This window comes from Oncorhynchus mykiss, chromosome 9, assembly GCF_013265735.2.
Source record: "Oncorhynchus mykiss isolate Arlee chromosome 9, USDA_OmykA_1.1, whole genome shotgun sequence".
NCBI lineage: Eukaryota > Metazoa > Chordata > Actinopteri > Salmoniformes > Salmonidae > Oncorhynchus > Oncorhynchus mykiss.
In genome coordinates, this window is record NC_048573.1 from 2,342,568 (window position 1) to 2,369,926 (window position 27,359).

Here is a 27,359-nt window from a genome sequence, read left to right on the forward strand (position 1 = left end):
TGATGAGGGAGGAAGACCAGCTGAAAACATGATGAGGGAGGAAGACCAGCTGAATACATGACGAGGGAGGAAGACCAGCTGAATACATGATGAGGGAGGAAGACCAGCTGAATACATGATGAGGGAGGAAGACCAGCTGAATACATGATGAGCGAGGAAGACTAGCTGAATACATGATGAGGGAGGAAGACTAGCTGAATACATGATGAGGGAGGAAGACCAGCTGAATACATGATCTATAACAGAGGAAGGACTGATGAGGGAGGAAGACCAGCTGAATACATGATGAGGGAGGAAGACTAGCTGAATACATGATGAGGGAGGAAGACCAGCTGAATACATGATCTATAACAGAGGAAGGAATGATGAGGGAGGAAGACCAGCTGAATACATGATGAGGGAGGAAGACCAGCTGAATACATGATGAGGGAGGAAGACCAGCTGAATGCATGATGAGGGAGGAAGACCAGCTGAATGCATGATGAGGGAGGAAGACCAGCTGAATACATGATGAGGGAGGAAGACCAGCTGAATACATGATGAGGGAGGAAGACCAGCTGAATACATGATGAGGGAGGAAGACCAGCTGAATACATGATATATAACAGAGGAAGGAATGATGAAGGAGGAAGACCAGCTGAATACATGATCTCTAACAGAGGAAGGAATGATGAGGGAGGAAGACCAGCTGAATACATGATCTATAACAGAGGAAGGAATGATGAGGGAGGAAGACCAGCTGAATACATGATGAGGGAGGAAGACCAGCTGAATACATGATCTATAACAGAGGAAGGAATGATGAGGGAGGAAGACCAGCTGAATACATGACCTATAACAGAGGAAGGAATGATGAGGGAGGAAGACCAGCTGAATACATGATGAGGGAGGAAGACCAGCTGAATACATGATCTATAACAGAGGAAGGAATGATGAGAGAGGAAGACCAGCTGAATACATGACCTATAACAGAGGAAGGAATGATGAGGGAGGAAGACCAGCTGAATACATGACCTATAACAGAGGAAGGAATGATGAGGGAGGAAGACAAGCTGAATACATGATGAGGGAGGAAGACCAGCTGAATACATGATCTATAACAGAGGAAGGAATGATGAGGGAGGAAGACCAGCTGAATACATGACCTATAACAGAGGAAGGAATGATGAGGGAGGAAGACCAGCTGAATACAGGATGAGGGAGGAAGACCAGCTGAAAACATGATGAGGGAGGAAGACCAGCTGAATACATGACGAGGGAGGAAGACCAGCTGAATACATGATGAGGGAGGAAGACCAGCTGAATACATGATGAGGGAGGAAGACTAGCTGAATACATGATGAGGGAGGAAGACCAGCTGAATACATGATCTATAACAGAGGAAGGAATGATGAGGGAGGAAGACCAGCTGAATACATGATCTACAACAGAGGAAGGAATGATGAGGGAGGAAGACCAGCTGAATACAGGATGAGGGAGGAAGACCAGCTGAATACATGATCTATAACAGAGGAAGGAATGATGAGGGAGGAAGACCAGCTGAATACATGATGAGGGAGGAAGACTAGCTGAATACATGATCTATAACAGAGGAAGGAATGATGAGGGAGGAAGACCAGCTGAATACATGACCTATAACAGAGGAAGGAATGATGAGGGAGGAAGACCAGCTAAATACATGACCTATAACAGAGGAAGGAATGATGAGGGAGGAAGACAAGCTGAATACATGATGAGGGAGGAAGACCAGCTGAATACATGATCTATAACAGAGGAAGGAATGATGAGGGAGGAAGACCAGCTGAATACATGACCTATAACAGAGGAAGGAATGATGAGGGAGGAAGACCAGCTGAATACAGGATGAGGGAGGAAGACCAGCTGAATACATGATCTATAACAGAGGAAGGAATGATGAGGGAGGAAGACCAGCTGAATACATGATGAGGGAGGAAGACTAGCTGAATACATGATCTATAACAGAGGAAGGAATGATGAGGGAGGAAGACCAGCTGAATACATGACCTATAACAGAGGAAGGAATGATGAGGGAGGAAGACCAGCTAAATACATGACCTATAACAGAGGAAGGAATGATGAGGGAGGAAGACAAGCTGAATACATGATGAGGGAGGAAGACCAGCTGAATATATGATCTATAACAGAGGAAGGAATGATGAGGGAGGAAGACCAGCTGAATACATGACCTATAACAGAGGAAGGAATGATGAGGGAGGAAGACCAGCTAAATACATGACCTATAACAGAGGAAGGAATGATGAGGGAGGAAGACAAGCTGAATACATGATGAGGGAGGAAGACCAGCTGAATACATGATCTATAACAGAGGAAGGAATGATGAGGGAGGAAGACCAGCTGAATACATGACCTATAACAGAGGAAGGAATGATGAGGGAGGAAGACCAGCTGAATACAGGATGAGGGAGGAAGACCAGCTGAATACATGATCTATAACAGAGGAAGGAATGATGAGGGAGGAAGACCAGCTGAATACATGATGAGGGAGGAAGACTAGCTGAATACATGATCTATAACAGAGGAAGGAATGATGAGGGAGGAAGACCAGCTGAATACATGACCTATAACAGAGGAAGGAATGATGAGGGAGGAAGACCAGCTAAATACATGACCTATAACAGAGGAAGGAATGATGAGGGAGGAAGACAAGCTGAATACATGATGAGGGAGGAAGACCAGCTGAATACATGATCTATAACAGAGGAAGGAATGATGAGGGAGGAAGACCAGCTGAATACATGACCTATAACAGAGGAAGGAATGATGAGGGAGGAAGACCAGCTGAATACATGACCTATAACAGAGGAAGGAATGATGAGGGAGGAAGACCAGCTGAATACATGACCTATAACAGAGGAAGAAATGATGATATGTCGATAGTGGACAACCTTGTTTTACTCCTCTAGATAGTTTTAAACTTTCTAAGATGTAGCCATTATTTACTATTTTACACCTAGTGTTACTATACATAACTTTAACCCATTTTATAAGAGATTCCCCAAAATGGAAATATTCCAAGCATTTAAATATAAACTCCAGTTGTACTTTATCAAAAGCTTTTTCAAAATCAGCTATGAAACCAGGCCTGGTGTCCCCGATATTTCATAGTGTTCTATTGTTTCCAGTACTTGTCTTACATTATCTCCAATGTATCGTGAAAAACCTGCATGATTAGGATGAAAAATATCTGACAATACTTTTTAAATTTTATGTGCCAAGCATTTTGCATCACAACACTGAAGTGTAAGAGGCCTCCAATTTTTTAAATGGACTGGATCTTTATATTTACCACTTGTATCTTGTTTCAGTAATAATGAAATCAGACCTTGTTGCGTGTCTGATAATCTACCATTTACATAGGAGTGGTTAAAACACTTTCTAAACTTTTGGTGCCAGAGAAAGTAGTCAAGATGATTAAGCCTCTGCCATGTATATCCAGTAGGGTATTTAAGTCTCCATATATCCACTAATTCTAATATATCCATGACATTCATGATTTCCTTAAGTGTCTGAGGGTGATAGTTTGTAGTGTGATTTCCTTTCCGGTCCATAGAGCTATTTAAGACCTTATTAAAATCTCCCACCATAATAATAGAGTCTAGTGTTGCTTGTAGAGATTGCTTGTAGAGATGATAAATTCTGATATATATTTTCAAAGAAGCTCATCATTATTCGGACCGTATAGGTTAATAAGCCATATCTATGGTCCAATAACATATTTAAAATCATCCATCTACCTTGATGATCTGTTTGGATGATTTGCACATTTGGATCAAAATTACTGTAAATTAAAAACAACACTAACTACTAGGCTACCCTGCCGCCCCTCCACTCTAACCACTAGGCTACCCTGCCGCCTCTACACTCTAACCACTAGGCTACCCTGCCGCCCCTCCACTCTAACCACTAGGCTACCCTGTCGCCCCATCATGGGGGACCTTATGGTTACTAGTCCAATGCTCTAACCACTAGGCTACCCTGTCGCCCCATCATGGGGGACCTTATGGTTACTAGTCCAATGCTCTAACCACTAGGCTACCCTGTCGCCCCATCATGGGGGACCTTATGGTTACTAGTCCAATGCTCTAACCACTAGGCTACCCACCCCACCATCAACCCTTTTGAACGTCTTTGCCCATGGGAGAAATATATCCCCCCCCCAGTCCTTTTTCCACAACTTCATCTAAAATTGTTGAATGAGTTTCCTGTAAACAATAGATATTATATTCCTTCTCTTTTAGCCAGGTAAATACTGATCGTCTTTTCTAATTATCTGCTAGGCCATTACAATCATACCTGGCTATACTTATTTCACCACTTACCATAATGAGACACAACTTTCAATTCTATTTATCAAAATATATGTTTGTAAACGTACCATTAAAAAGTAACATGATGATTGAGTGTCTATATGGCTGTACCATGATCTTTGCCTTTCTACTAAGTAAACCTCCAATTGGTCCCTACTATTCCACCCGCTAAAAGCCCTCCTCATCCCAATGCCTGGCAGACCACCCTCGACCCCCCGGATCCCATAGCCCTGAACAATCCTGATCTGGGATCAATCCTTCGAAAAGAGCACGGAGTGCCATTTACACAACAGAAGTAGATCAATTCCATCATCCTCACCTCGATTATATGTAGCCATCACAAAAAACACTGCTCAAAAAAATAAAGGGAACATTTAAACAACACAATGTAACTCCAAGTCAATCACACTTCTGTGAAATCAAACTGTCCACTTAGGAAGCAACACTGATTGACAATAAATGTCACATGCTGGAATAGACAACAGGTGGGAATTATAGGCAATTAACAAGACCCCCAATAAAGGAGTGGTTCTGCAGGTGGTGACCACAGACCACTTCTCAGTTCCTATGCTTCCTGGTTGATGTTTTGGTCACTTTTGAATGCTGGCGGTGCTTTCACTCTAATGGTAGCATGAGACGGAATCTACAACCCACACAAGTGGCTCAGGTAGTGCAGCTCATCCAGGATGGCACATCAATGCGAGCTGTGGCAAGAAGGTTTGCTGTGTCTGTCAGCGTAGTGTCCAGAGCATGGAGGCACTACCAGGAGACAGGCCAGTACATCAGGAGAAGTGGAGGAGGCTGTAGGAGGGCAACAACCCAGCAGCAGGACAGCTACCTCATCCTTTGTGCAAGGTGGAGCAGGAGGAGCACTGCCAGAGCCCTGCAAAATGACCTCCAGCAGGCCACAAATGTGCATGTGTCTGCTCAAACGGTCAGAAACAGACTCCATGAGGGTGATATGAGGGCCTGACGTCCACAAGTGGGGGTTGTGCTTACAGCCCAACACCGTGCAGGACGTTTGGCATTTGCCAGAGAACACCAAGATTGGCAAATTCGCCACTGGCGCCCTGTGCTCTTCACAGATCAAAGCAGGTTCACACTGAGCACATGACAGACGTGACAGAGTCTGGAGACGCCGTGGAGAACGTTCTGCTGCCTGTAACATCCTCCAGCATGACCGGTTTGGCGGTGGGTCAGTCATGGTGTGGGGTGGCATTTCTTTATGGGGCCGCACAGCCCTCCATGTGCTCGCCAGAGGTAGCCTGACTGCCATTAGGTACCGAGATGAGATCCTCAGACCCCTTGTGAGACCATATGCTGGTGCGGTTGGGCCTGGGTTCCTCCTAATGCAAGACAATGCTAGACCTCATGTGGCTGGAGTGTGTCAGCAGTTCCTGCAAGAGGAAGGCATTGATGCTATGGACTGGCCCGCCCGTTCCCCAGACCTGAATCCAATTGAGCACATCTGGGACATCATGTCTCGCTCCATCCACCATTGCACCACAGACTGTCCAGGAGTTGGCGGATGCTTTAGTCCAGGTCTGGGAGGAGATCCATCAGGAGACCATCTGCCACCTCATCAGGAGCATGCCCAGGCATTGTAGGGAGGTCATACAGGCACGTGGAGGCCACACACACACTACTGAGCCTCATTTTGACTTGTTTTAAGGACATAACATCAAAGTTGGATCAGCCTGTAGTGTGGTTCAGCATTTTAATTTTGAGTGTGACTCCAAATCCAGACCTCCATGGGTCGATAAATTTGATTTCCATTGATAATTTTTGTGTGATTTTGTTGTCAGCACATTCAACAGATCTAGGATGTGTTATTTTAGTGTTCCCTTAATTTTTTTGAGCAGTGTATATATATTAAAAATCCTGTTTCTTATTTTCCATAATTAGCAGTCAACACTAAGATCATTTTTGTGCAAAAAAAAAAAACTGACAGATTTACAACCTCTGATCACATCTCCAGTATTCATGACTCACCAACAAAGAGTTGAACGGTGGTGTCCTTCATCAGTGTTGGAATGAAGCACCTGTAGCTTCCAGCATCAGAGAGAGTAACTCTGTTCAGCTTTAAGGAGACGTTGCCGTTCTTCAGTTCTTCATGAAACATTGATGTCCTTCCCCTGTAGGATGGAAACTGCTCCTCATTGGAGTCTCGACCGTCACGGTAAAGATGGACGTTTCTTGTTGTCAGGTACAATCCTGTCCACTCCACTGTCATGTCCTCAGCACTGACATTGGGTTTCAAGGAACATGGTAGAATGATGTCATCACCAGCTAAGGCAACGACTGGGTCAGCCGGTCCAACAACCTGAACCTCAGACAACCCTGGAGAAAAACAAAACGACACACAGTTAAAGACACCTGGTAACTTCCTGTTCTTCCATGGATTCTGGACATTCATTCCTATGTGAAGACTCAATAGTACATTGAAGTCAAATGAAGGTGGTTAAGATGGCGTCTCATGTGGGAGATTTATGTAGACAGTTTGAAATACATGATCTATGGCACAGTAATAAAGATAAATAATGGTACTGATATAAAGACCTCTCTATAGTCATTACCCTAATCTATAATGGTACTGATATAAAGACCTATCTCTATAGTCATTACCCTAATCTATAATGGTACTGATATAAAGACCTCTCTATAGTCATTACCCTAATCTATAATGGTACTGATATAAAGACCTCTCTATAGTCATTACCCTAATCTATAATGGTACTGATATAAAGACCTCTCTATAGTCATTACCCTAATCTATAATGGTACTGATATAAAGACCTCTCTATAGTCATTACCCTAATCTATAATGGTACTGATATTAAGACCTATCTCTATAGTCATTACCCTAATCTATAATGGTACTGATATAAAGACCTATCTCTATAGTCATTACCCTAATCTATAATGGTACTGATATAAAGACCTCTCTATAGTCATTACCCTAATCTATAATGGTACTGATATAAAGACCTCTCTATAGTCATTACCCTAATCTATAATGGTACTGATATAAAGACCTATCTCTATAGTCATTACCCTAATCTATAATGGTACTGATATAAAGACCTATCTCTATAGTCATTACCCTAATCTATAATGGTACTGATATGAAGACCTATCTATATAGTCATTACCCTAATCTATAATGGTACTGATATAAAGACCTATCTCTATAGTCATTACCCTAATCTATAATGGTACTGATATAAAGACCTATCTCTATAGTCATTACCCTAATCTATAATGGTACTGATATAAAGACCTATCTCTATAGTCATTACCCTAATCTATAATGGTACTGATATAAAGACCTCTATATAGTCATTACCCTAATCTATAATGGTACTGATATAAAGACCTCTCTATAGTCATTACCCTAATCTATAATGGTACTGATATAAAGATGAATCCTCTACCTCTATAGTCATTACCCTAATCTATAATGGTACTGATATAAAGACCTCTCTATAGTCATTACCCTAATCTATAATGGTACTGATATAAAGACCTATCTCTATAGTCATTACCCTAATCTATAATGGTACTGATATAAAGACCTATCTCTATTGTCATTACCCTAATCTATAATGGTACTGATATAAAGATGAATCCTCTACCTCTATAGTCATTACCCTAATCTATAATGGTACTGATATAAAGACCTATCTCTATAGTCATTACCCTAATCTATAATGGTACTGATATAAAGACCTATCTCTATAGTCATTACCCTAATCTATAATGGTACTGATATAAAGACCTATCTCTATAGTCATTACCCTAATCTATAATGGTACTGATATAAAGACCTATCTCTATAGTCATTACCCTAATCTATAATGGTACTGATATAAAGATGAATCCTCTACCTCTATAGTCATTACCCTAATCTATAATGGTACTGATATAAAGACCTATCTCTGTAGTCATTACCCTAATCTATAATGGTACTGATATAAAGATGAATCCTCTACCTCTATAGTCATTACCCTAATCTATAATGGTACTGATATAAAGACCTATCTCTGTAGTCATTACCCTAATCTATAATGGTACTGATATAAAGATGAATCCTCTACCTCTGTAGTCATTACCCTAATCTATAATGGTACTGATATAAAGACCTATCTCTATAGTCATTACCCTAATCTATAATGGTACTGATATAAAGACCTATCTCTATAGTCATTACCCTAATCTATAATGGTACAGATATAAAGACCTCTATCTCTATAGTCATTACCCTAATCTATAATGGTACTGATATAAAGACCTCTATATAGTCATTACCCTAATCTATAATGGTACTGATATAAAGACCTCTCTATAGTCATTACCCTAATCTATAATGGTACTGATATTAAGACCTATCTCTATAGTCATTACCCTAATCTATAATGGTACTGATATAAAGACCTCTATATAGTCATTACCCTAATCTATAATGGTACAGAAATAAAGACCTCTATCTCTATAGTCATTACCCTAATCTATAATGGTACTGATATAAAGACATATCTCTATAGTCATTACCCTAATCTATAATGGTACTGATATAAAGACCTCTATATAGTCATTACCCTAATCTATAATGGTACAGATATAAAGACCTCTATCTCTATAGTCATTACCCTAATCTATAATGGTACTGATATAAAGACCTCTATATAGTCATTACCCTAATCTATAATGGTACAGATATAAAGACCTCTATCTCTATAGTCATTACCTTAATCTATAATGGTACTGATATAAAGACCTCTCTATAGTCATTACCCTAATCTATAATGGTACTGATATAAAGACCTCTCTATAGTCATTACCCTAATCTATAATGGTACTGATATTAAGACCTATCTCTATAGTCATTACCCTAATCTATAATGGTACTGATATAAAGACCTCTCTATAGTCATTACCCTAATCTATAATGGTACTGATATAAAGATGAATCCTCTACCTCTATAGTCATTACCCTAATCTATAATGGTACTGATATAAAGACCTCTCTATAGTCATTACCCTAATCTATAATGGTACTGATATAAAGACCTATCTCTATAGTCATTACCCTAATCTATAATGGTACTGATATAAAGACCTATCTCTATTGTCATTACCCTAATCTATAATGGTACTGATATAAAGATGAATCCTCTACCTCTATAGTCATTACCCTAATCTATAATGGTACTGATATAAAGACCTATCTCTATAGTCATTACCCTAATCTATAATGGTACTGATATAAAGACCTATCTCTATAGTCATTACCCTAATCTATAATGGTACTGATATAAAGACCTATCTCTATTGTCATTACCCTAATCTATAATGGTACTGATATTAAGACCTATCTCTATAGTCATTACCCTAATCTATAATGGTACTGATATAAAGACCTATCTCTATAGTCATTACCCTAATCTATAATGGTACTGATATAAAGATGAATCCTCTACCTCTATAGTCATTACCCTAATCTATAATGGTACTGATATAAAGACCTATCTCTGTAGTCATTACCCTAATCTATAATGGTACTGATATAAAGATGAATCCTCTACCTCTATAGTCATTACCCTAATCTATAATGGTACTGATATAAAGACCTATCTCTGTAGTCATTACCCTAATCTATAATGGTACTGATATAAAGATGAATCCTCTACCTCTGTAGTCATTACCCTAATCTATAATGGTACTGATATAAAGACCTATCTCTATAGTCATTACCCTAATCTATAATGGTACTGATATAAAGACCTATCTCTATAGTCATTACCCTAATCTATAATGGTACAGATATAAAGACCTCTATCTCTATAGTCATTACCCTAATCTATAATGGTACTGATATAAAGACCTCTATATAGTCATTACCCTAATCTATAATGGTACTGATATAAAGACCTCTCTATAGTCATTACCCTAATCTATAATGGTACTGATATTAAGACCTATCTCTATAGTCATTACCCTAATCTATAATGGTACTGATATAAAGACCTCTATATAGTCATTACCCTAATCTATAATGGTACAGAAATAAAGACCTCTATCTCTATAGTCATTACCCTAATCTATAATGGTACTGATATAAAGACATATCTCTATAGTCATTACCCTAATCTATAATGGTACTGATATAAAGACCTCTATATAGTCATTACCCTAATCTATAATGGTACAGATATAAAGACCTCTATCTCTATAGTCATTACCCTAATCTATAATGGTACTGATATAAAGACCTCTATATAGTCATTACCCTAATCTATAATGGTACAGATATAAAGACCTCTATCTCTATAGTCATTACCTTAATCTATAATGGTACTGATATAAAGACCTCTCTATAGTCATTACCCTAATCTATAATGGTACTGATATAAAGACCTCTCTATAGTCATTACCCTAATCTATAATGGTACTGATATTAAGACCTATCTCTATAGTCATTACCCTAATCTATAATGGTACTGATATAAAGACCTCTCTATAGTCATTACCCTAATCTATAATGGTACTGATATAAAGATGAATCCTCTATCTCTATAGTCATTACCCTAATTTTAACACTCACTAAAGTATACTTAACCGTAACATAACCCTTGCTCCAAAACCTTAATTATTTCGACCTGGTGTGTCGAATCTTTCTTGGCTTTAGCCATTTTTATGACTAAAAAGATCGTAAAACGTATTCTCTTTCTAGTCAAAAACATGGCTACACTTCCTTTATGAACGCATCTACCACGGACACTCTTCACGCGACTTGATACAGTTAAGATTTTCTTAACAAGTTAGGAGAGAATTTTCCATGACCCCTTTTCCCAAACTTAACTCAATCTCCTATCCTGCTACGAAACAGTCACTGCCGTATGTAAGTATCGTGAAAATAGTGTGTCTCTGTCATGGACACCCTACAGCACCACACCCAAACTGTCCTGTCTGATCAGACAACTACACAGCGACGACAAGACATCGTACATTTCCTGCACTCGGTTATGATCCTGCACTTGAATTCTCCCCGTTTCTTTCTTGTTAATATTATGTTCAGATAATAAAATAGCCTACAGGCTAAATAATGAAGGAATTATGTTGTGTCCTACCTGTCGTTAACAATGATACACTGATGAACAGAATCCCAAAACACCAGACCGCAGAGGTCGGAAAGGTCTTCATTTCACGAACAAAACAAGTCTGACGCCAAGGTAAAGCTGTTTGTAACTGGTCAATAAAACTATTAGGAGTTTAGAAACATAAACCAAAACAGTTGAAAGGCTAATTTGTCAACGAACAGAATGTAACACTGCGTCTGTTCCAGAAATAACGGAGAAAAAAAGGGCGGTGGAGTTTCACACTTTACTTTCACTTTCACCTACAGTACTTCTAGTTGAATAAAATCTCGCGATATCTAGTTCCAACTAGTGTTCTGACATGGTCATTAACTTCATGTCATCTCGCGATATCTATCTCCCTCTAGTGTTCTGATATGGTCATTAACTTCATGTCATCTCGCGATATGTAGTTCCAACTAGTGTTCTGATATGGAAATTAACTTTGTGTCAAATGTCCTAAAACACACACGTGAACTTAAGTGAATCTTGAAATTAACGTGACAACACGTAGGCTGTAGTAAATATTTCAAATTTACAACTTGTGATGTGAAATTGACCCAAGAACATTGATCATATAACATTAATGTGAAGTTCACTGTCAGTTGTTGACTAGCTAGATACTAGAAAGATGGCTAGATAGGTGTGAGCAGTACGGCAGAAATTACACTAATTTAATCAGAGAGGAAAGTAGAGTTATCACCATGTTGCTGCAAGATACTTAACTAATGATTCAGGAATAATTCAGTATTAGAGATATACTATATACATACAGTACCAGTCAAAATTTGACACACCTACTCATTCGTTTTTTTTTGTTTTTTTTAACAATTTTCAACATTGTAGAATAATAGTGAAGACATCAACACTATGAAGTAACAGATATGGAATTATGTAGTAACCAAAGAAGTGTTGAACAAATCAAAATATATTTTATATTATTATATTTTAGATTTTAGAATCTTCAAAGTAGCCACCCTTTGCCCCGAGTGGCGCAGCGGTCTAAGGCACTGCATCTTAGAGGCGTCACTACAGTCCTTGGTTCAATTTCAGGCTGTATTACATCCGGCCGTGATTGGGAGTACCATAGGGCAGCGCACAATGGTACACCCAAGGGTTTGGCCGGGGTAGGCAGAATTTCGTTAATAACTGAGTTGCCTAGTTAAATAAAAATAAAACATTGAATTGATGACAATTGATGACAACTGAGCACTTGTTGGCTGCTTTTCCTTCACTCTGCGGTCCAACTCATCCCAAACCATCTCAATTGGGTTGAGGTCGGGTGATTATGGAGGCCAGGTCATCTGATGCAGCACTCCATCACTCTCCTTCTTGGTCAAATAGCCCTTACACAGCCTGGAGCTGTGTTTTGGGTCATTGTCCTGTTGAAAAACAAATAATCGTCCCACTAAGAGCAGATCAGATGGGATGGCGTTTAGCTTCAGAATGCTGTGGTAGCCATGCTGGTTACGTGTGCCTTGAATTCTAAATAAATCACAGACAGTGTCACCAGCAAAGCACCCCCACACCTCCTCCTCCATGCTTCACGGTGGGAACCATACATGCTGAGATCATCCGTTCACCTACTCTGCGTCTCACAAAGACACGGCGGTTGGAACCAAAACACTCAAAGTGTTAGTTGGAACTCAAATTTGGATTCATCAGACCACCGGTCTAATATTTATGAGGTTGGCAATTCTAATGGTTGGCAATTCTAATGAATTTATCCTCTGCAGCAGAGGTAACTCTGGGTCTTCCTTTCCTGTGGCGGTCCTAATGAGAACCAGTTTCATCATTGCGCTTGATGGTTTTTGCGACTGCACTTGAAGAAACGTTTAAAGTTCTTGAAATGTTCCGTATTGACTGACCTTCTGAGTAATGATGGACTGTCATTTCTCTTTGCTTATTTGAGATGTTCTTGCCATAATATGGACTTGGTCTTTTACCAAATAGGGCTATCTTCTGTATACCACCCCTACCTTGTCACAATACAACTGATTAGCTCAACTGATTAGTGACTACCTCATGAAGCTGGTTGAGAGAATGCCAATAGTGTGCAAAGCTGTCATCAAGGCCTGGCTGGCTACTTTGAAGAATCTAAAATATAAAATGTACTTTTTCGTTTACTACATGATTTCATATGTGTTATTTCATAGTTTTGATGTCTTCACTATTACTCTAGAATGTAGAAAATAGTACAAATAAAGAAAAACCCTGGAATGAGTAGGTCTGTCCAAACTTTTGACTGGTACTGTGTGTATTGCGTCTAACGACCAAGCGAGATTACAAGAACACAAATTATTATGAATACAAACAAAACAAAATCATGGGAAAAGTTTGTTGAATGAGTTACCGTTTCCCGATTTAACTCAAAGAATATCAGAATACCGATTTTAATACAATGGCAACAGGTCCCTAGCGGACCAACACAATAAGACACGTGTTACACAAGATGGAGATTTATAGAAAGAGAGAGAGATTTGGATGCATTCGTAAACTACTCTTAGTTTAGCCCTAACACCCCGAACTGCCTCTCTTATGGGTTTGAAGTGTAATGCATGAATTTACGTGTTCAAGGTCTCTGATGGTCTTTCCTCTGCAGGTGTAAGTCTGATTGTCCACAAGATGTCACAATGTCCTTTCTCTTAGTTGTCTGTTTCCTTGCACTCGTTCTGTGAGTGTGGGCATCTGAGGAGGCTAATCAGCCGTGTTGACGCTCCCAGCGTGGGTAGACAACCGGTGACTTGAAAAGTAACGCCCGAGGTTCTGTATTGCTATTATAAACTGGTTACCAATGTAACTAGAGCAGTAAAATAAAATAAAAATCTCTCATACCCGTGGTATACGGTCTGATATACCATGGCTGTCAAGAGATCTCTCTTGTAGAACTGTGATCCACTGTAACCTGATCCTCAAAGGCCAGTTATGACAATAGTGTGACAATTACAGACAATCTGTAAAGTATGGTGGAGGAGGAATAACTGTCTGGGGCTATGTTTCCTGGTTCAGGCCCCATAGTTCCAGTGAGGAGAAATCTTAACGCTACTGCATACATTCTAGACGATTCTGTTCTTCCAACTTTGTGGCAACAGTTTGTCCCTTTCCTGTTTCAGCATGACAATGCACAAAGCCCTGGGGGCTGTAGGGGAAACCTGGAATGGAGCATTTAGAAGATACATAAAGGGAAGTGAGTGAAATTAAAAACAGAGTGGTTGTGATGTCATTCAGAACAGATTAAAAAACAGAATACATGATTGAGGAAAATCACTTATTTAATTATATTTGCTACAAAGACAAAAGCAATATCTTACCAGGATGATTAATTGAAAAATAATGGTTTTGCACAAAACAACCACAATAAATCAAAAGGCCTATGTTAGTTTCATGTTTAAATTAAATTAAATTATGCTGCACTATTCTAGAGACCAAAATGGGAAAATAAAGTAAATAATTGTAATAATTGAATTCTCCTCTCCTGTATGTTTTCTATCTCTGTAACATGTAACGGTATAACATTATACTGAACCTGTAACAATAATGCCTGAACCACAACACCTATCAGTTGATCTGTATAGACATGAAAAGTGAAGGCATTTACAATGTATCAACAATAATGCTACACAGTATATGACCAGTATATGACTGATGTTAAAGGACAGCTGCTAAATGAATAATACAACACACATTATATTAAAACACATTCCAATCAGAATAATACATGTATCAGTTAATAGATCACATTTGATCAAATGTCACTATTGTTCCAGCAGGTGTAGCTACAATGTAACAACATACAGCATTGTGACTCATAGTTCTATATGAGAATTCCATGAGTTCCATTCTGATGGTTGTTATGGTGATCAGGTGATCTCAGCCTCACTCTTCTTCAACACGATCACCTGTTCAACACAGAAGTAGTTCATCAGTGTAGCCATGTATTTACTTATCCAATACAGAACCACTTAGAAATGTAAATCATATCAGATGATTTACTAGTCAATACTGTGCTACTTAGAATCCTATCAAATTACTTCCAATGGGGCTCCTGCTTATGTACAGTTCTCCCTTATCAATACCAGGGTTATTTACTAATTATTAATAACAGGGTTATTTACTAATTATCAATACCAGGGCAATTTACCATGTTTCAATACCTGGGCTATTTACTCATTATCAATACCTGGGCTACATCCAGAATAACAACGGGTACAAAACCCGTCTCACGCCAGACAACAATGTGCACAAGCACTTACAACAAACAATTCCGCACAAAGACATGAGGGGAACAGAGGGTTACATTTTTTATTTTTATTTAAAATTTTTAATTTCACCTTTATTTAACCAGGTAGGCTAGTTGAGAACAAGTTCTCCTTTGCAACTGCGACCTGGCCAAGATAAAGCATAGCAGTGTGAACAGACAACAACACAGAGTTACACATGGAGTAAACAATTAACAAGTCAATAACACAGTAGAAAAAAGGGGGGAGTCTATATACAATGTGTGCAAAAGGCATGAGGAGGTAGGCGAATAATTAGAATTTTGCAGATTAACACTGGAGTGATAAATGATCAGATGGTCATGTACAGGTAGAGATATTGGTATGCAAAAGAGCAGAAAAGTAAATAAATAAAAACAGTATGGGAATGAGGTAGGTGAAAATGGGTGGGCTATTTACCAATAGACTATGTACAGCTGCAGCGATCGTTTAGCTGCTCAGATAGCTGATGTTTGAAGTTGGTGAGGGAGATAAAAGTCTCCAACTTCAACGATTTTTGCAGTTCGTTCCAGTCACAGGCAGCAGAGTACTGTAACGAAAGGCGGCCAAATGAGGTGTTGGCTTTAGGGATGATCAGTGAGATACACCTGCTGGAGCGAGTGCTACGGATGGGTGTTGCCATCGTGACCAGTGAACTGAGATAAGGAGGAGCTTTACCTTGCAAGGACTTGTAGATGACCTGGAGCCAGTGGGTCTGGCGACGAATATGTAGCGAGGGCAAGCCGACTAGAGCATACAAGTCGCAGTGGTGAGTGGTATAAGGTGCTTTAGTGACAAAACGGATGGCACTGTGATAGATTGCATCCAGTTTGCTGAGTAGAGTGTTGGAAGCCATTTTGTAGATGACATCGCCGAAGTCAAGGATCGGTAGGATAGTCAGTTTTACTAGGGTAAGCTTGGCGGCGTGAGTGAAGGAGGCTTTGTTGTGGAATAGAAAGCCGACTCTTGATTTGATTTTCGATTGGAGATGTTTGATATGAGTCTGGAAGGAGAGTTTGCAGTCTAGCCAGACACCTAGGTACTTATAGATGTCCACATATTCAAGGTCGGAACCATCCAGGGTGGTGATGCTAGTTGGGCATGCGGGTGCAGGCAGCGATCGGTTGAAAAGCATGCATTTGGTTTTACTAGCGTTTAAGAGCAGTTGGAGGCCGCGGAAGGAGTGTTGTATGGCATTGAAGCTCGTTTGGAGGTTAGATAGCACAGTGTCCAATGACGGGCCGAAAGTATATAGAATGGTGTCGTCTGCGTGAGGTGGATCAGGGAATCGCCCGCAGCAAGAGCAACATCATTGATATATACAGAGAAAAGAGTCGGCCCGAGAATTGAACCCTGTGGCACCCCCATAGAGACTGCCAGAGGACCGGACAGCATGCCCTCCGATTTGACACACTGAACTCTGTCTGCAAAGTAATTGGTGAACCAGGCAAGGCAGTCATCCGAAAAACCGAGGCTACTGAGTCTGCCGATAAGAATATGGTGATTGACAGAGTCGAAAGCCTTGGCAAGGTCGATGAAGACGGCTGCACAGTACTGTCTTTTATCGATGGCGGTTATGATATCGTTTAGTACCTTGAGTGTGGCTGAGGTGCACCCGTGACCGGCTCGGAAACCAGATTGCACAGCGGAGAAGGTACGGTGGGATTCGAGATGGTCAGTGACCTGTTTGTTGACTTTTGTTGGCTTTCAAAGACCTTAGATAGGCAGGGCAGGATGGATATAGGTCTGTAACAGTTTGGGTCCAGGGTGTCTCCCCCTTTGAAGAGGGGGATGACTGCGGCAGCTTTCCAATCCTTGGGGATCTCAGACGATATGAAAGAGAGGTTGAACAGGCTGGTAATAGGGGTTGCGACAATGGCGGCGGATAGTTTCAGAAATAGAGGGTCCAGATTGTCAAGCCCAGCTAATTTGTACGGGTCCAGGTTTTGCAGCTCTTTCAGAACATCTGCTATCTGGATTTGGGTAAAGGAGAACCTGGAGAGGCTTGGGCGAGGAGCTGCGGGGGGGCGGAGCTGTTGGCCGAGGTTGGAGTAGCCAGGCGGAAGGCATGTCCAGCCGTTGAGAAATGCTTATTGAAGTTTTCGATAATCATGGATTTATCGGTGGTGACCGTGTTACCTAGCCTCAGTGCAGTGGGCAGCTGGGAGGAGGCGCTCTTGTTCTCCATGGACTTCAGTGTCCCAGAACTTTTTGGAGTTGGAGCTACAGGATGCAAACTTCTGCCTGAAGAAGCTGGCCTTAGCTTTCCTGACTGACTGCGTGTATTGGTTCCTGACTTCCCTGAACAGTTGCATATCACGGGGACTATTCGATGCTATTGCAGTCCGCCACAGGATGTTTTTGTGCTGGTCGAGGGCAGTCAGGTCTGGAGTGAACCAAGGGCTGTATCTGTTCTTAGTTCTGCATTTTTTGAACGGAGCATGCTTATCTAAAATGGTGAGTAAGTTACTTTTAAAGAATGACCAGGCATCCTCAACTGACGGGATGAGGTCAATATCCTTCCAGGATACCCGGGCCAGGTCGATTAGAAAGGCCTGCTCACAGAAGGGTTTTGGGGAGCGTTTGACAGTGATGAGGGGTGGTCGTTTGACTGCGGCTCCGTGGCGGATACAGGCAATGAGGCAGTGATCGCTGAGATCCTGGTTGAAGACAGCGGAGGTGTATTTGGAGGGCCAGTTGGTCAGGATGACGTCTGTGAGGGTGCTCTGAAGCTAGATGGGGGGCGATCAATTCACAAATGGTGTCCAGGGCACAGCTGGGAGCTGAGGGGGGTCGGTAGCAGGCGGCAACAGTGAGAGACTTATTTCTGGAGAGAGTAATTTTCAAAATTAGTAGTTCGAACTGTTTGGGTATGGACCTGGAAAGTATGACATTACTTTGCAGGCTATCTCTGCAGTAGACTGCAACTCCTCCCCCTTTGGCAGTTCTATCTTGACGGAAGATGTTATAGTTGGGTATGGAAATCTCTGAATTTTTGGTGGCCTTCCTGAGCCAGGATTCAGACACGGCAAGGACATCAGGGTTGGCAGAGTGTGCTAAAGCAGTGAGTAAAACAAACTTAGGGAGGAGGCTTCTGATGTTGACATGCATGAAACCAAGGCTTTTTCGATCACAGAAGTCAACAAATGAGGGTGCCTGGGGACATGCAGGGCCTGGGTTTACCTCCACATCACCCGCGGAACAGAGAACGAGTAGTATGAGGGTGCGGCTAAAGGCTATCAAAACTGGTCGCGTAGAGCGTTGGGGACAGAGAATAAGAGGAGCAGGTTTCTGGGCATGGTAGAATATATTCAGGGCATAATGCGCAGACAGGGGTATGGTGAGGTGCGGGTACAGCGGAGGGAGGCCCAGGCACTGGGTGATGAGAGAGGTTGTATCTCTGGACATGCTGGTTGTAATGGATGAGGTCACCGCATGTGTGGGAGGTGGGACAAAGGAGGTAACAGGGGTATGAAGAGTGGAACTAGGGGCTCCATTGTGAACTAAAACAATGATAACTAACCTGAACAACAGTATATAAGGCATATTGACATTTGAGAGAGACATACAGCGAGGCATACAGTAATCACAGGTGTTGAATTGGGAAAGCTAGCTAAAACAGTAGGCGAGACAACAACAGCTAATCAGCTAGCACAACAAACAGCAGGTAAAATGGTGTTGACTAGGCAACGGGGCCGACAGATAAAACAAACAAGCAGAATGGAGTACCGTGATTAATGGACAGTCCAGCGTGCATCAGCTATGTAGCCAAGAATTCAGTGTCCAGGGGGCAGCGGTGGATGGGCAGGGAAGCTGGACTGGCGAGTGTTATCCAGGTAAAAAAAAAAACGAACAATGACTAAATAGCTTGTAGCTAGTTAGCTGGTTAGCGTCTGGAGGTTCTTGAGTGTGTTCTAAAAAATTTAAAAATAATAGCGATTCCGTATCACATTGGGTGAGGCAGGTTTCCGGAAGGTATAAACAAATTAAAAATCAAAAAGAGATAGAAAGTAAATATGGGTCCAGAGAGTGTTTGGGATGCGGCGATTCAGACGGTTAGCAGGCCTGTGCTAACAAGCTAACAGTTCGTAGGCCAGGGCTAGACAAGGTAGCAGTTAGCGAACCGGAGCTAGACAAGCTAGCAGGCCGAGTTAGCAAGCAGGGAGATAGCGAGGGCTAGAGAGTTAGCCTTTGGGGGACGTCGCGATGGGGTGAGTCTGTTTATTCATCTTCATGCGGTGACATCGATAGACCGGTCGTGGGCCCGGGTATTGTAGCCCAGGAGTATGCTACAGGTGCTCTGGCCGGGCTAGCTTCAAGCTAAGTGGGTGGAAACGCTAGCCAGGGGTAATCATCTGGGGTTGCGGTTTAGCTAGATAGCTAGTTGTGGTCTCCAGCTGAAAAATGTTCCGTTTGCGGTGGGAATCCGGGGATGAAAAATAAATAGGTCCGTTATGCTCTGGTTAGAGTCGCGTTGTTCGAACTGGCGAGAGCTTTCCGGGCTAAAGGTTAGCTGATGACCGGTTAGCTGAAGGCCGCTAGCATAGCTGGTGGTTAGCTGGCTAGCTTCAGTTGAGGGGTTCCGGTTCCGAAGTAAGTATAAATACTTTAGGAAAAATAGCTACATTGGGTGAGGCGGGTTGCAGGAGAGTATATGGAAGCATTAGGTTTAGCAAAATGTTTTTAAAGAGGTATGCGAAGAAAAATATGTAAAAAAATGAGAAAAAAAACGATATATACAAGGGACAGGACGACTTACTGCTACGCCATCTTGGATTATAGTACAGAACACGTAATAAGGGAATGAAAACCAGGAAAACAAGACAAAACAAATGGAAAATGGATTGGCGATGGCTAGAAGACCGGTGACTTCGACTGCCAAACAAGGAGAGGAACATTCGGATAATTACCCATACCTGTGCTATTTACTCATCATCAATACCTAGGATATTTACTCCTAATCAATATCTGGGATATTTACTCCTTGTCAATACCTGTTATTTACATCTAAATGCAGGTAGCCTAGTGGTTAGAGTGTTGGACTAGTAATTGCAAGGTTGTGAGATCAAACCCCCGAGCTGACAAGGTAAAAATCTGTCCTTCTGCTCCTGAACAAGGCAGTTAACCCACTGTTCCTAGGCTGTCATTGAAAATAAGAATTTGTTAAATAAAGGTACAAATAAAATATATTCAAATCAGTGACATATTTTGTTAGTTCACTCTAATCCTTTCAACTTCTATTTAGAGGTAACATAATATAATATAGAACACATTGTGTTCAGAATACCATATTGTGCCCCTGCAGCTGTTGTGTTGTAAGGTAGAAACTCACCTAATTGGTCTTGGTGGGTCTTCCTGGGTACCCTGGTTTCACCTAAACAGACAGATATCAACACTTTACAACATGGTTCAATCAGAGATACAGTTATCAACACTTTAAACATGGTTCAATCAGAGCTACAGTTATCAACACTTTACAACATGGTTCTACCTATCACCATAGACGTCAGCTCTTTAATCCCCCCAGCCTCTCTCAGCCCATCCCACCTATCACCATAGACGTCAGCTCTTTAATCTCACCTCTCTCAGCCCATCCCACCTATCACCATAGACCTCAGCTCTTTAATCCCCCCAGCCTCTCTCAGCCCATCCCACCTATCACCATAGACGTCAGCTCTTTAATCCCCCCAGCCTCTCTCAGCCCATCCCACCTGTCACCATAGACCTCAGCTCTTTAATCTCACCTCTCTCAGCCCATCCCACCTATCACCATAGACCTCAGCTCTTTAATCTCACCTCTCAGCCCATCCCACCTATCACCATAGACCTCAGCTCTTTAATCTCACCTCTCTCAGCCCATCCCACCGATCACCATAGACGTCAGCTCTTTAATCCCCCCAGCCTCTCTCAGCCCATCCCACCTGTCACCATAGACCTCAGCTCTTTAATCCCACCCCTCAGCCACTCTCAGCCCATCCCACCTATCACCATAGACCTCAGCTCTTTAATCCCACCCCTCAGCCACTCTCAGCCCATCCCACCTATCACCATAGACCTCAGCTCTTTTATCCCACCCCTCAGCCTCTCTCAGCCCATCCCACCTATCACCATAGACTTCAGCTCTTTAATCCCACCTATCACCATAGACCTCAGCTCTTTAATCCCACCTATCACCATAGACCTCGTTTGGTTTCCATTTGACATATATTTTTCAATTATGCTACAAAATGTTTTAATCTTTCTAATCGTATATTATCTACAGATTGTGAGCTAAAGACGAAAACCTTTCCTACCAGTATTGTAATATTGTTTATTGATTAACTGACTTTCCAAATCACTAATGACGCTGGAGAGATGAAGCAGGAGTAAAACATTTAATGTATAACGGACGAGACAGGAACAGCGTCAAAAAACCGGGAAACAAAGACAAAAGACAATCAATGCAGCAGCAGGGACAAATATAGGTAATAAACAGACGATGAGTCCTGGTGAGTCCAATATCGCTGATGGGCGTGACGAGGGAAGGCAGGTGTGCGTAATGGATGGCAGGAGTGATTGATGCAACAAAAAGGTAACCTGGCGCCCTCAAGCACCAGGGGGGAAGAGCCGGAGCAGACGTGACACCAACACTGCTATTTGTAAGGTTCATTTTAAGTGCATGTTGTGAATTTTTAACCATGCCTGAACCTGTGAACCTGAACCTGTGACCAGAAACAAGCTACATAGGGGCAATACCAGAATAAATGATCTATTATATATATATATATATATATATATATATATATATATATATATATATATATATATATATATATATATATATATATATATATATATATATATATATATAAATAATATACTATAATATTATATAGCATTCTGTTGGTGGCTGAATGTTAAATAAGAATGAATGTTAAATAAGAATTTAAACTCTAAACTCTAAGTGTTGAATCAAGTGTAGTTTTTTGTACCAGTTGATAAACCATGTGCCATGGAATTGGTACATTGAACATCTCCTCCCATTTATTTTGCAACCTGTATGGTGGAGCTGTCTCCATGTTGTCCTCAGATTAAACTGATATATTGTTTTATTTATGCCAGTTCCAAATAAAATTAAATGTTTTTTGCTCATATGATTTAAAAAACGAGTTGTTCTGGAGTAGGCAGAGCCAGTCAGTCAACTGTGATAGGACCGTTAGTCAGTCAACTGTGATAGGACCATTAGTAAGTCAGTCAACTGTGATAGGACCATTAGTAAGTCAGTCAACTGTGATAGGACCATTAGTCAGTCAACTGTGATAGGACCATTAGTCAGTCAATCAACTGTGATAGGACCATTAGTCAGTCAACTGTGATAGGACCATTAGTCAGTCAACTGTGATAGGGCCATTAGTCAGTCAGTCAACTGTGATAGGACCATTATTCAGTCAGTCAACTGTGATAGGACCATTAGTCAGTCAGTCAACTGTGATAGGACCATTAGTCAGTCAGTCAACTGTGATAGGACCATTAGTAAGTCAGTCAACTGTGATAGGACCATTAGTAAGTCAGTAAACTGTGATAGGACCATTAGTAAGTCGACTGTGATAGGACCATTAGTCAGTCAGTTAACTGTGATAGGACCATTAGTCAGTCAGTTAACTGTGATAGGACTATTAGTCAGTCAGTCAACTGTGATAGGACTATTAGTCAGTCAACTGGAAGGATATTGACCTCATCCCGTCAGTAGAGGATGCCTGGATATTTTTTTTAAATGCCTTCCTAACCATCTTAAATAAACATGTCCCATTCAAGAAATTTAGAACCAGGAACAGATATAGCCCTTGGTTCTCCCCAGACCTGACTGCCCTTAACCAACACAAAAACATCCTATGGCGTTCTGCATTAGCATCGAACAGCCCCCGTGATATGCAGCTGTTCAGGGAAGCTAGAAACCATTATACACAGGCAGTTAGAAAAGCCAAGGCTAGCTTTTTCAAGCAGAAATTTGCTTCTTGCAACACTAACTCAAAAAAGTTCTGGGACACTGTAAAGTCCATGGAGAATAAGAACACCTCCTCCCAGCTGCCCACTGCACTGAAGATAGGAAACACTGTCACCACTGATAAATCCACCATAATTGAAAATTTCTATAAGCATTTTTCTACTGCTGGCCATGCTTTCCACCTGGCTACTTCTACCCCTGTCAACAGCACTGCACCCCCAACAGCAACTCGCCCAAGCCTTCCCCATTTCTCCTTCTCCCAAATCCATTCAGCTGATGTTCTGAAAGAGCTGCAAAATCTGGACCCCTACAAATCAGCCGGGCTAGACAATCTGGACCCTTTCTTTCTAAAATTATCTGCCGAAATTGTTGCCACCCCTATTACTAGCCTGTTCAACCTCTCTTTCGTGTCGTCTGAGATTCCCAAAGATTGGAAAGCAGCTGCGGTCATCCCCCTCTTCAAAGGGGGGGACACTCTTGACCCAAACTGCTACAGACCTATATCTATCCTACCATGCCTTTCTAAGGTCTTCGAAAGCCAAGTCAACAAACAGATTACCGACCATTTTGAATCTCACCATACCTTCTCTGCTATGCAATCTGGTTTCAGAGCTGGTCATGGGTGCACCTCAGCCACGCTCAAGGTCCTAAACGATATCTTAACCGCCATCGATAAGAAACATTACTGTGCAGCCGTATTCATTGATCTGGCCAAGGCTTTCGACTCTGTCAATCACCACATCCTCATCGGCAGACTCAACAGCCTTGGTTTCTCAAATGATTGCCTCGCCTGGTTCACCAACTACTTCTCTGATAGAGTTCAGTGTGTCAAATCGGAGGGTCTGTTGTCCGGACCTCTGGCAGTCTCTATGGGGGTGCCACAGGGTTCAATTCTTGGACCGACTCTCTTCTCTGTATACATCAATGAGGTCGCTCTTGCTGCTGGTGAGTCTCTGATCCACCTCTACGCAGACGACACCATTCTGTATACTTCCGGCCCTTCTTTGGACACTGTGTTAACAACCCTCCAGGCAAGCTTCAATGCCATACAACTCTCCTTCCGTGGCCTCCAATTGCTCTTAAATACAAGTAAAACTAAATGCATGCTCTTCAACCGATCGCTACCTGCACCTACCCGCCTGTCCAACATCACTACTCTGGACGGCTCTGACTTAGAATACGTGGACAACTACAAATACTTAGGTGTCTGGTTAGACTGTAAACTCTCCTTCCAGACCCATATCAAACATCTCCAATCCAAAGTTAAATCTAGAATTGGCTTCCTATTTCGCAACAAAGCATCCTTCACTCATGCTGCCAAACATACCCTTGTAAAACTGACCATCCTACCAATCCTCGACTTTGGCGATGTAATTTACAAAATAGCCTCCAATACCCTACTCAACAAATTGGATGCAGTCTATCACAGTGCAATCCGTTTTGTCACCAAAGCCCCATATACTACCCACCATTGCGACCTGTACGCTCTCGTTGGCTGGCCCTCGCTTCATACTCGTCGCCAAACCCACTGGCTCCATGTCATCTACAAGACCCTGCTAGGTAAAGTCCCCCCTTATCTCAGCTCGCTGGTCACCATAGCATCTCCCACTTGTAGCACACGCTCCAGCAGGTATATCTCTCTAGTCACCCCCAAAACCAATTCTTTCTTTGGCCGCCTCTCTTTCCAGTTCTCTGCTGCCAATGACTGGAACGAACTACAAAAATCTCTGAAACTGGAAACACTTATCTCCCTCACTAGCTTTAAGCACCAACTGTCAGAGCAGCTCACAGATTACTGCACCTGTACATAGCCCACCTATAATTTAGCCCTATCAACTACCTCTTTCCCAACTGTATTTAATTTATTTATTTATTTTGCTCCTTTGCACCCCATTATTTTTATTTCTACTTTGCACATTCTTCCATTGCAAAACTACCATTCTAGTGTTTTACTTGCTATATTGTATTTACCTTGCCACCATGGCCTTTTTGCCTTTACCTCCCTTCTCACCTCATTTGCTCACATTGTATATAGACTTGTTTATACTTTATTATTGACTGTATGTTTGTTTTACTCCATGTGTAACTCTGTGTTGTTGTATCTGTCAAACTGCTTTGCTTTATCTTGGCCAGGTGGCAATTGTAAATGAGAACTTGTTCTCAACTTGCCTACCTGGTTAAATAAAGGTAAAATAAATAAATAAATAAAAAACTGTGATAGGACCATTAGTCAGTCAACTGTGATAGGACCATTAGTCAGTCAGTCAACTGTGATAGGACCATTAGTCAGTCAACTGTGATAATACCATTAGTAAGTCAACTGTGATAGGATCATTAGTCAGTCAGTCAACTGTGATAGGACCATTAGTTAGTAAGTCAACTGTGATAGGACCATTAGTCAGTCAACTGTGATATGACCATTAGTCAGTCAACATTGATAGGACCATGAGCCAGTCAACATTGATAGGACCAACTGTGATAGGGCCATTAGTCAGTCAACATTGATAGGACCATTAGTCAGTCAACATTGATAGGACCAAATAGTTAGTCAACATTGATAGGACCAAATAGTTAGTCAATGTGATTTTTCCATAAATAGACAAGTATTTACCTCTCCATGGTTGCAGAATTGTATCTATTTTTGTTAACTATCGATTGAAATGAATTGTGGTCAGTTCATTTATATTTTTGTAGATGTGAATGCCAAGTATGTCTACTTCACCATCCACCCATTTTATTGGTCAACTACAAGGTGGTGTAAACACTGTATTTTAACGATCCAATACACAATACTTGTTATAATTAGGTTTTAGTCCAAAGAGGATAGAAGAGTGACCAAGATCTTCAATGAGTCTGTGCAGGGATCCAGATTGCGGACTATAGTCATCAACATACAATAACACTTTTTTTTTCTTTTTTTTCCCCCCTTGATGTTCTTGTTGGATCTAATTTTAATAGCCAGCATTTCAATGGCCATGATAATATAATTCTGATTTACAAATGAGGCGATCCTGTATAAACTCAGGATCTCACCTTGAGTCCTGCTCCTGCAGCCTTTCACCAGCAGTATGATGGTCACCAGCAGGTAGGGAGACCCCACCAGTAGACTACACAGCAGCCTGGGTAGAGACATGGACAACACTGGGACTGCTGGAGATGGAATGGGAGTTGGAACTGCAGTTGGAGAAAGAAAACAATTTAACACTGGAGATGGTGCTGGGTAGAGACATGGACAACACTGGGACTGCTGGAGATGGTGATGGAGAGAGACATGGACAACACTGGGACTGCTGGAGATGGAGAGAGACATGGACAACACTGGGACTGCTGGAGATGGTGATGGAGAGAGACATGGACAACACTGGGACTGCTGGAGATGGTGATGGAGAGAGACATGGACAACATTGGGACTGCTGGAGATGGTGCTGGGCAGAGACATGGACAACACTGGGACTGCTGGAGATGGTGATGGAGAGAGACATGGACAACACTGGGACTGCTGGAGATAGAATGGGAGTTGGAACTGCAGTTGGGGGAAGATTGAATAAACCCACAGTGCAATCAGCTAACATGCAATCTTTGGAAAATAAAATTTAGGAATACGAGGAAGATTAAACTACTAACGGGACATTAA

General features: G+C 41.5%; 2 protein-coding genes across 6 annotated transcripts in view; both read right to left on the reverse strand.

Moving 5' to 3' along the window:
* The window catches only part of LOC110535267, a 142,040-nt gene extending 130,294 nt beyond the window's left edge, over window positions 1-11,746 (reverse strand). For all 5 annotated transcript variants that reach the window (XM_036987015.1, XM_036987014.1, XM_036987012.1 and 2 more), the window contains exons 1-2: window positions 11,480-11,746; window positions 6,342-6,689 (exon numbers count right to left, since the gene is read on the reverse strand). In XM_036987015.1, the coding sequence (XP_036842910.1) occupies window positions 6,342-6,689; window positions 11,480-11,552 (421 nt within the window). In that variant the 5' untranslated portion in view covers window positions 11,553-11,746. The remainder of the gene's footprint in view (window positions 1-6,341; window positions 6,690-11,479) is intronic.
* Window positions 11,747-14,743: 2,997 nt separating this feature from the next.
* Window positions 14,744-26,910, reverse strand: mog (Myelin-oligodendrocyte glycoprotein; the record flags this gene model as incomplete). The annotated part of the gene is given in 4 exon segments (NM_001165147.1): window positions 14,744-15,384; window positions 21,074-21,115; window positions 26,759-26,903; window positions 26,906-26,910. Coding segments are annotated over 4 exon segments (215 nt in total), but the record flags the coding sequence as incomplete, so codon positions are not given.
* Window positions 26,911-27,359: the final 449 nt, after the last annotated feature.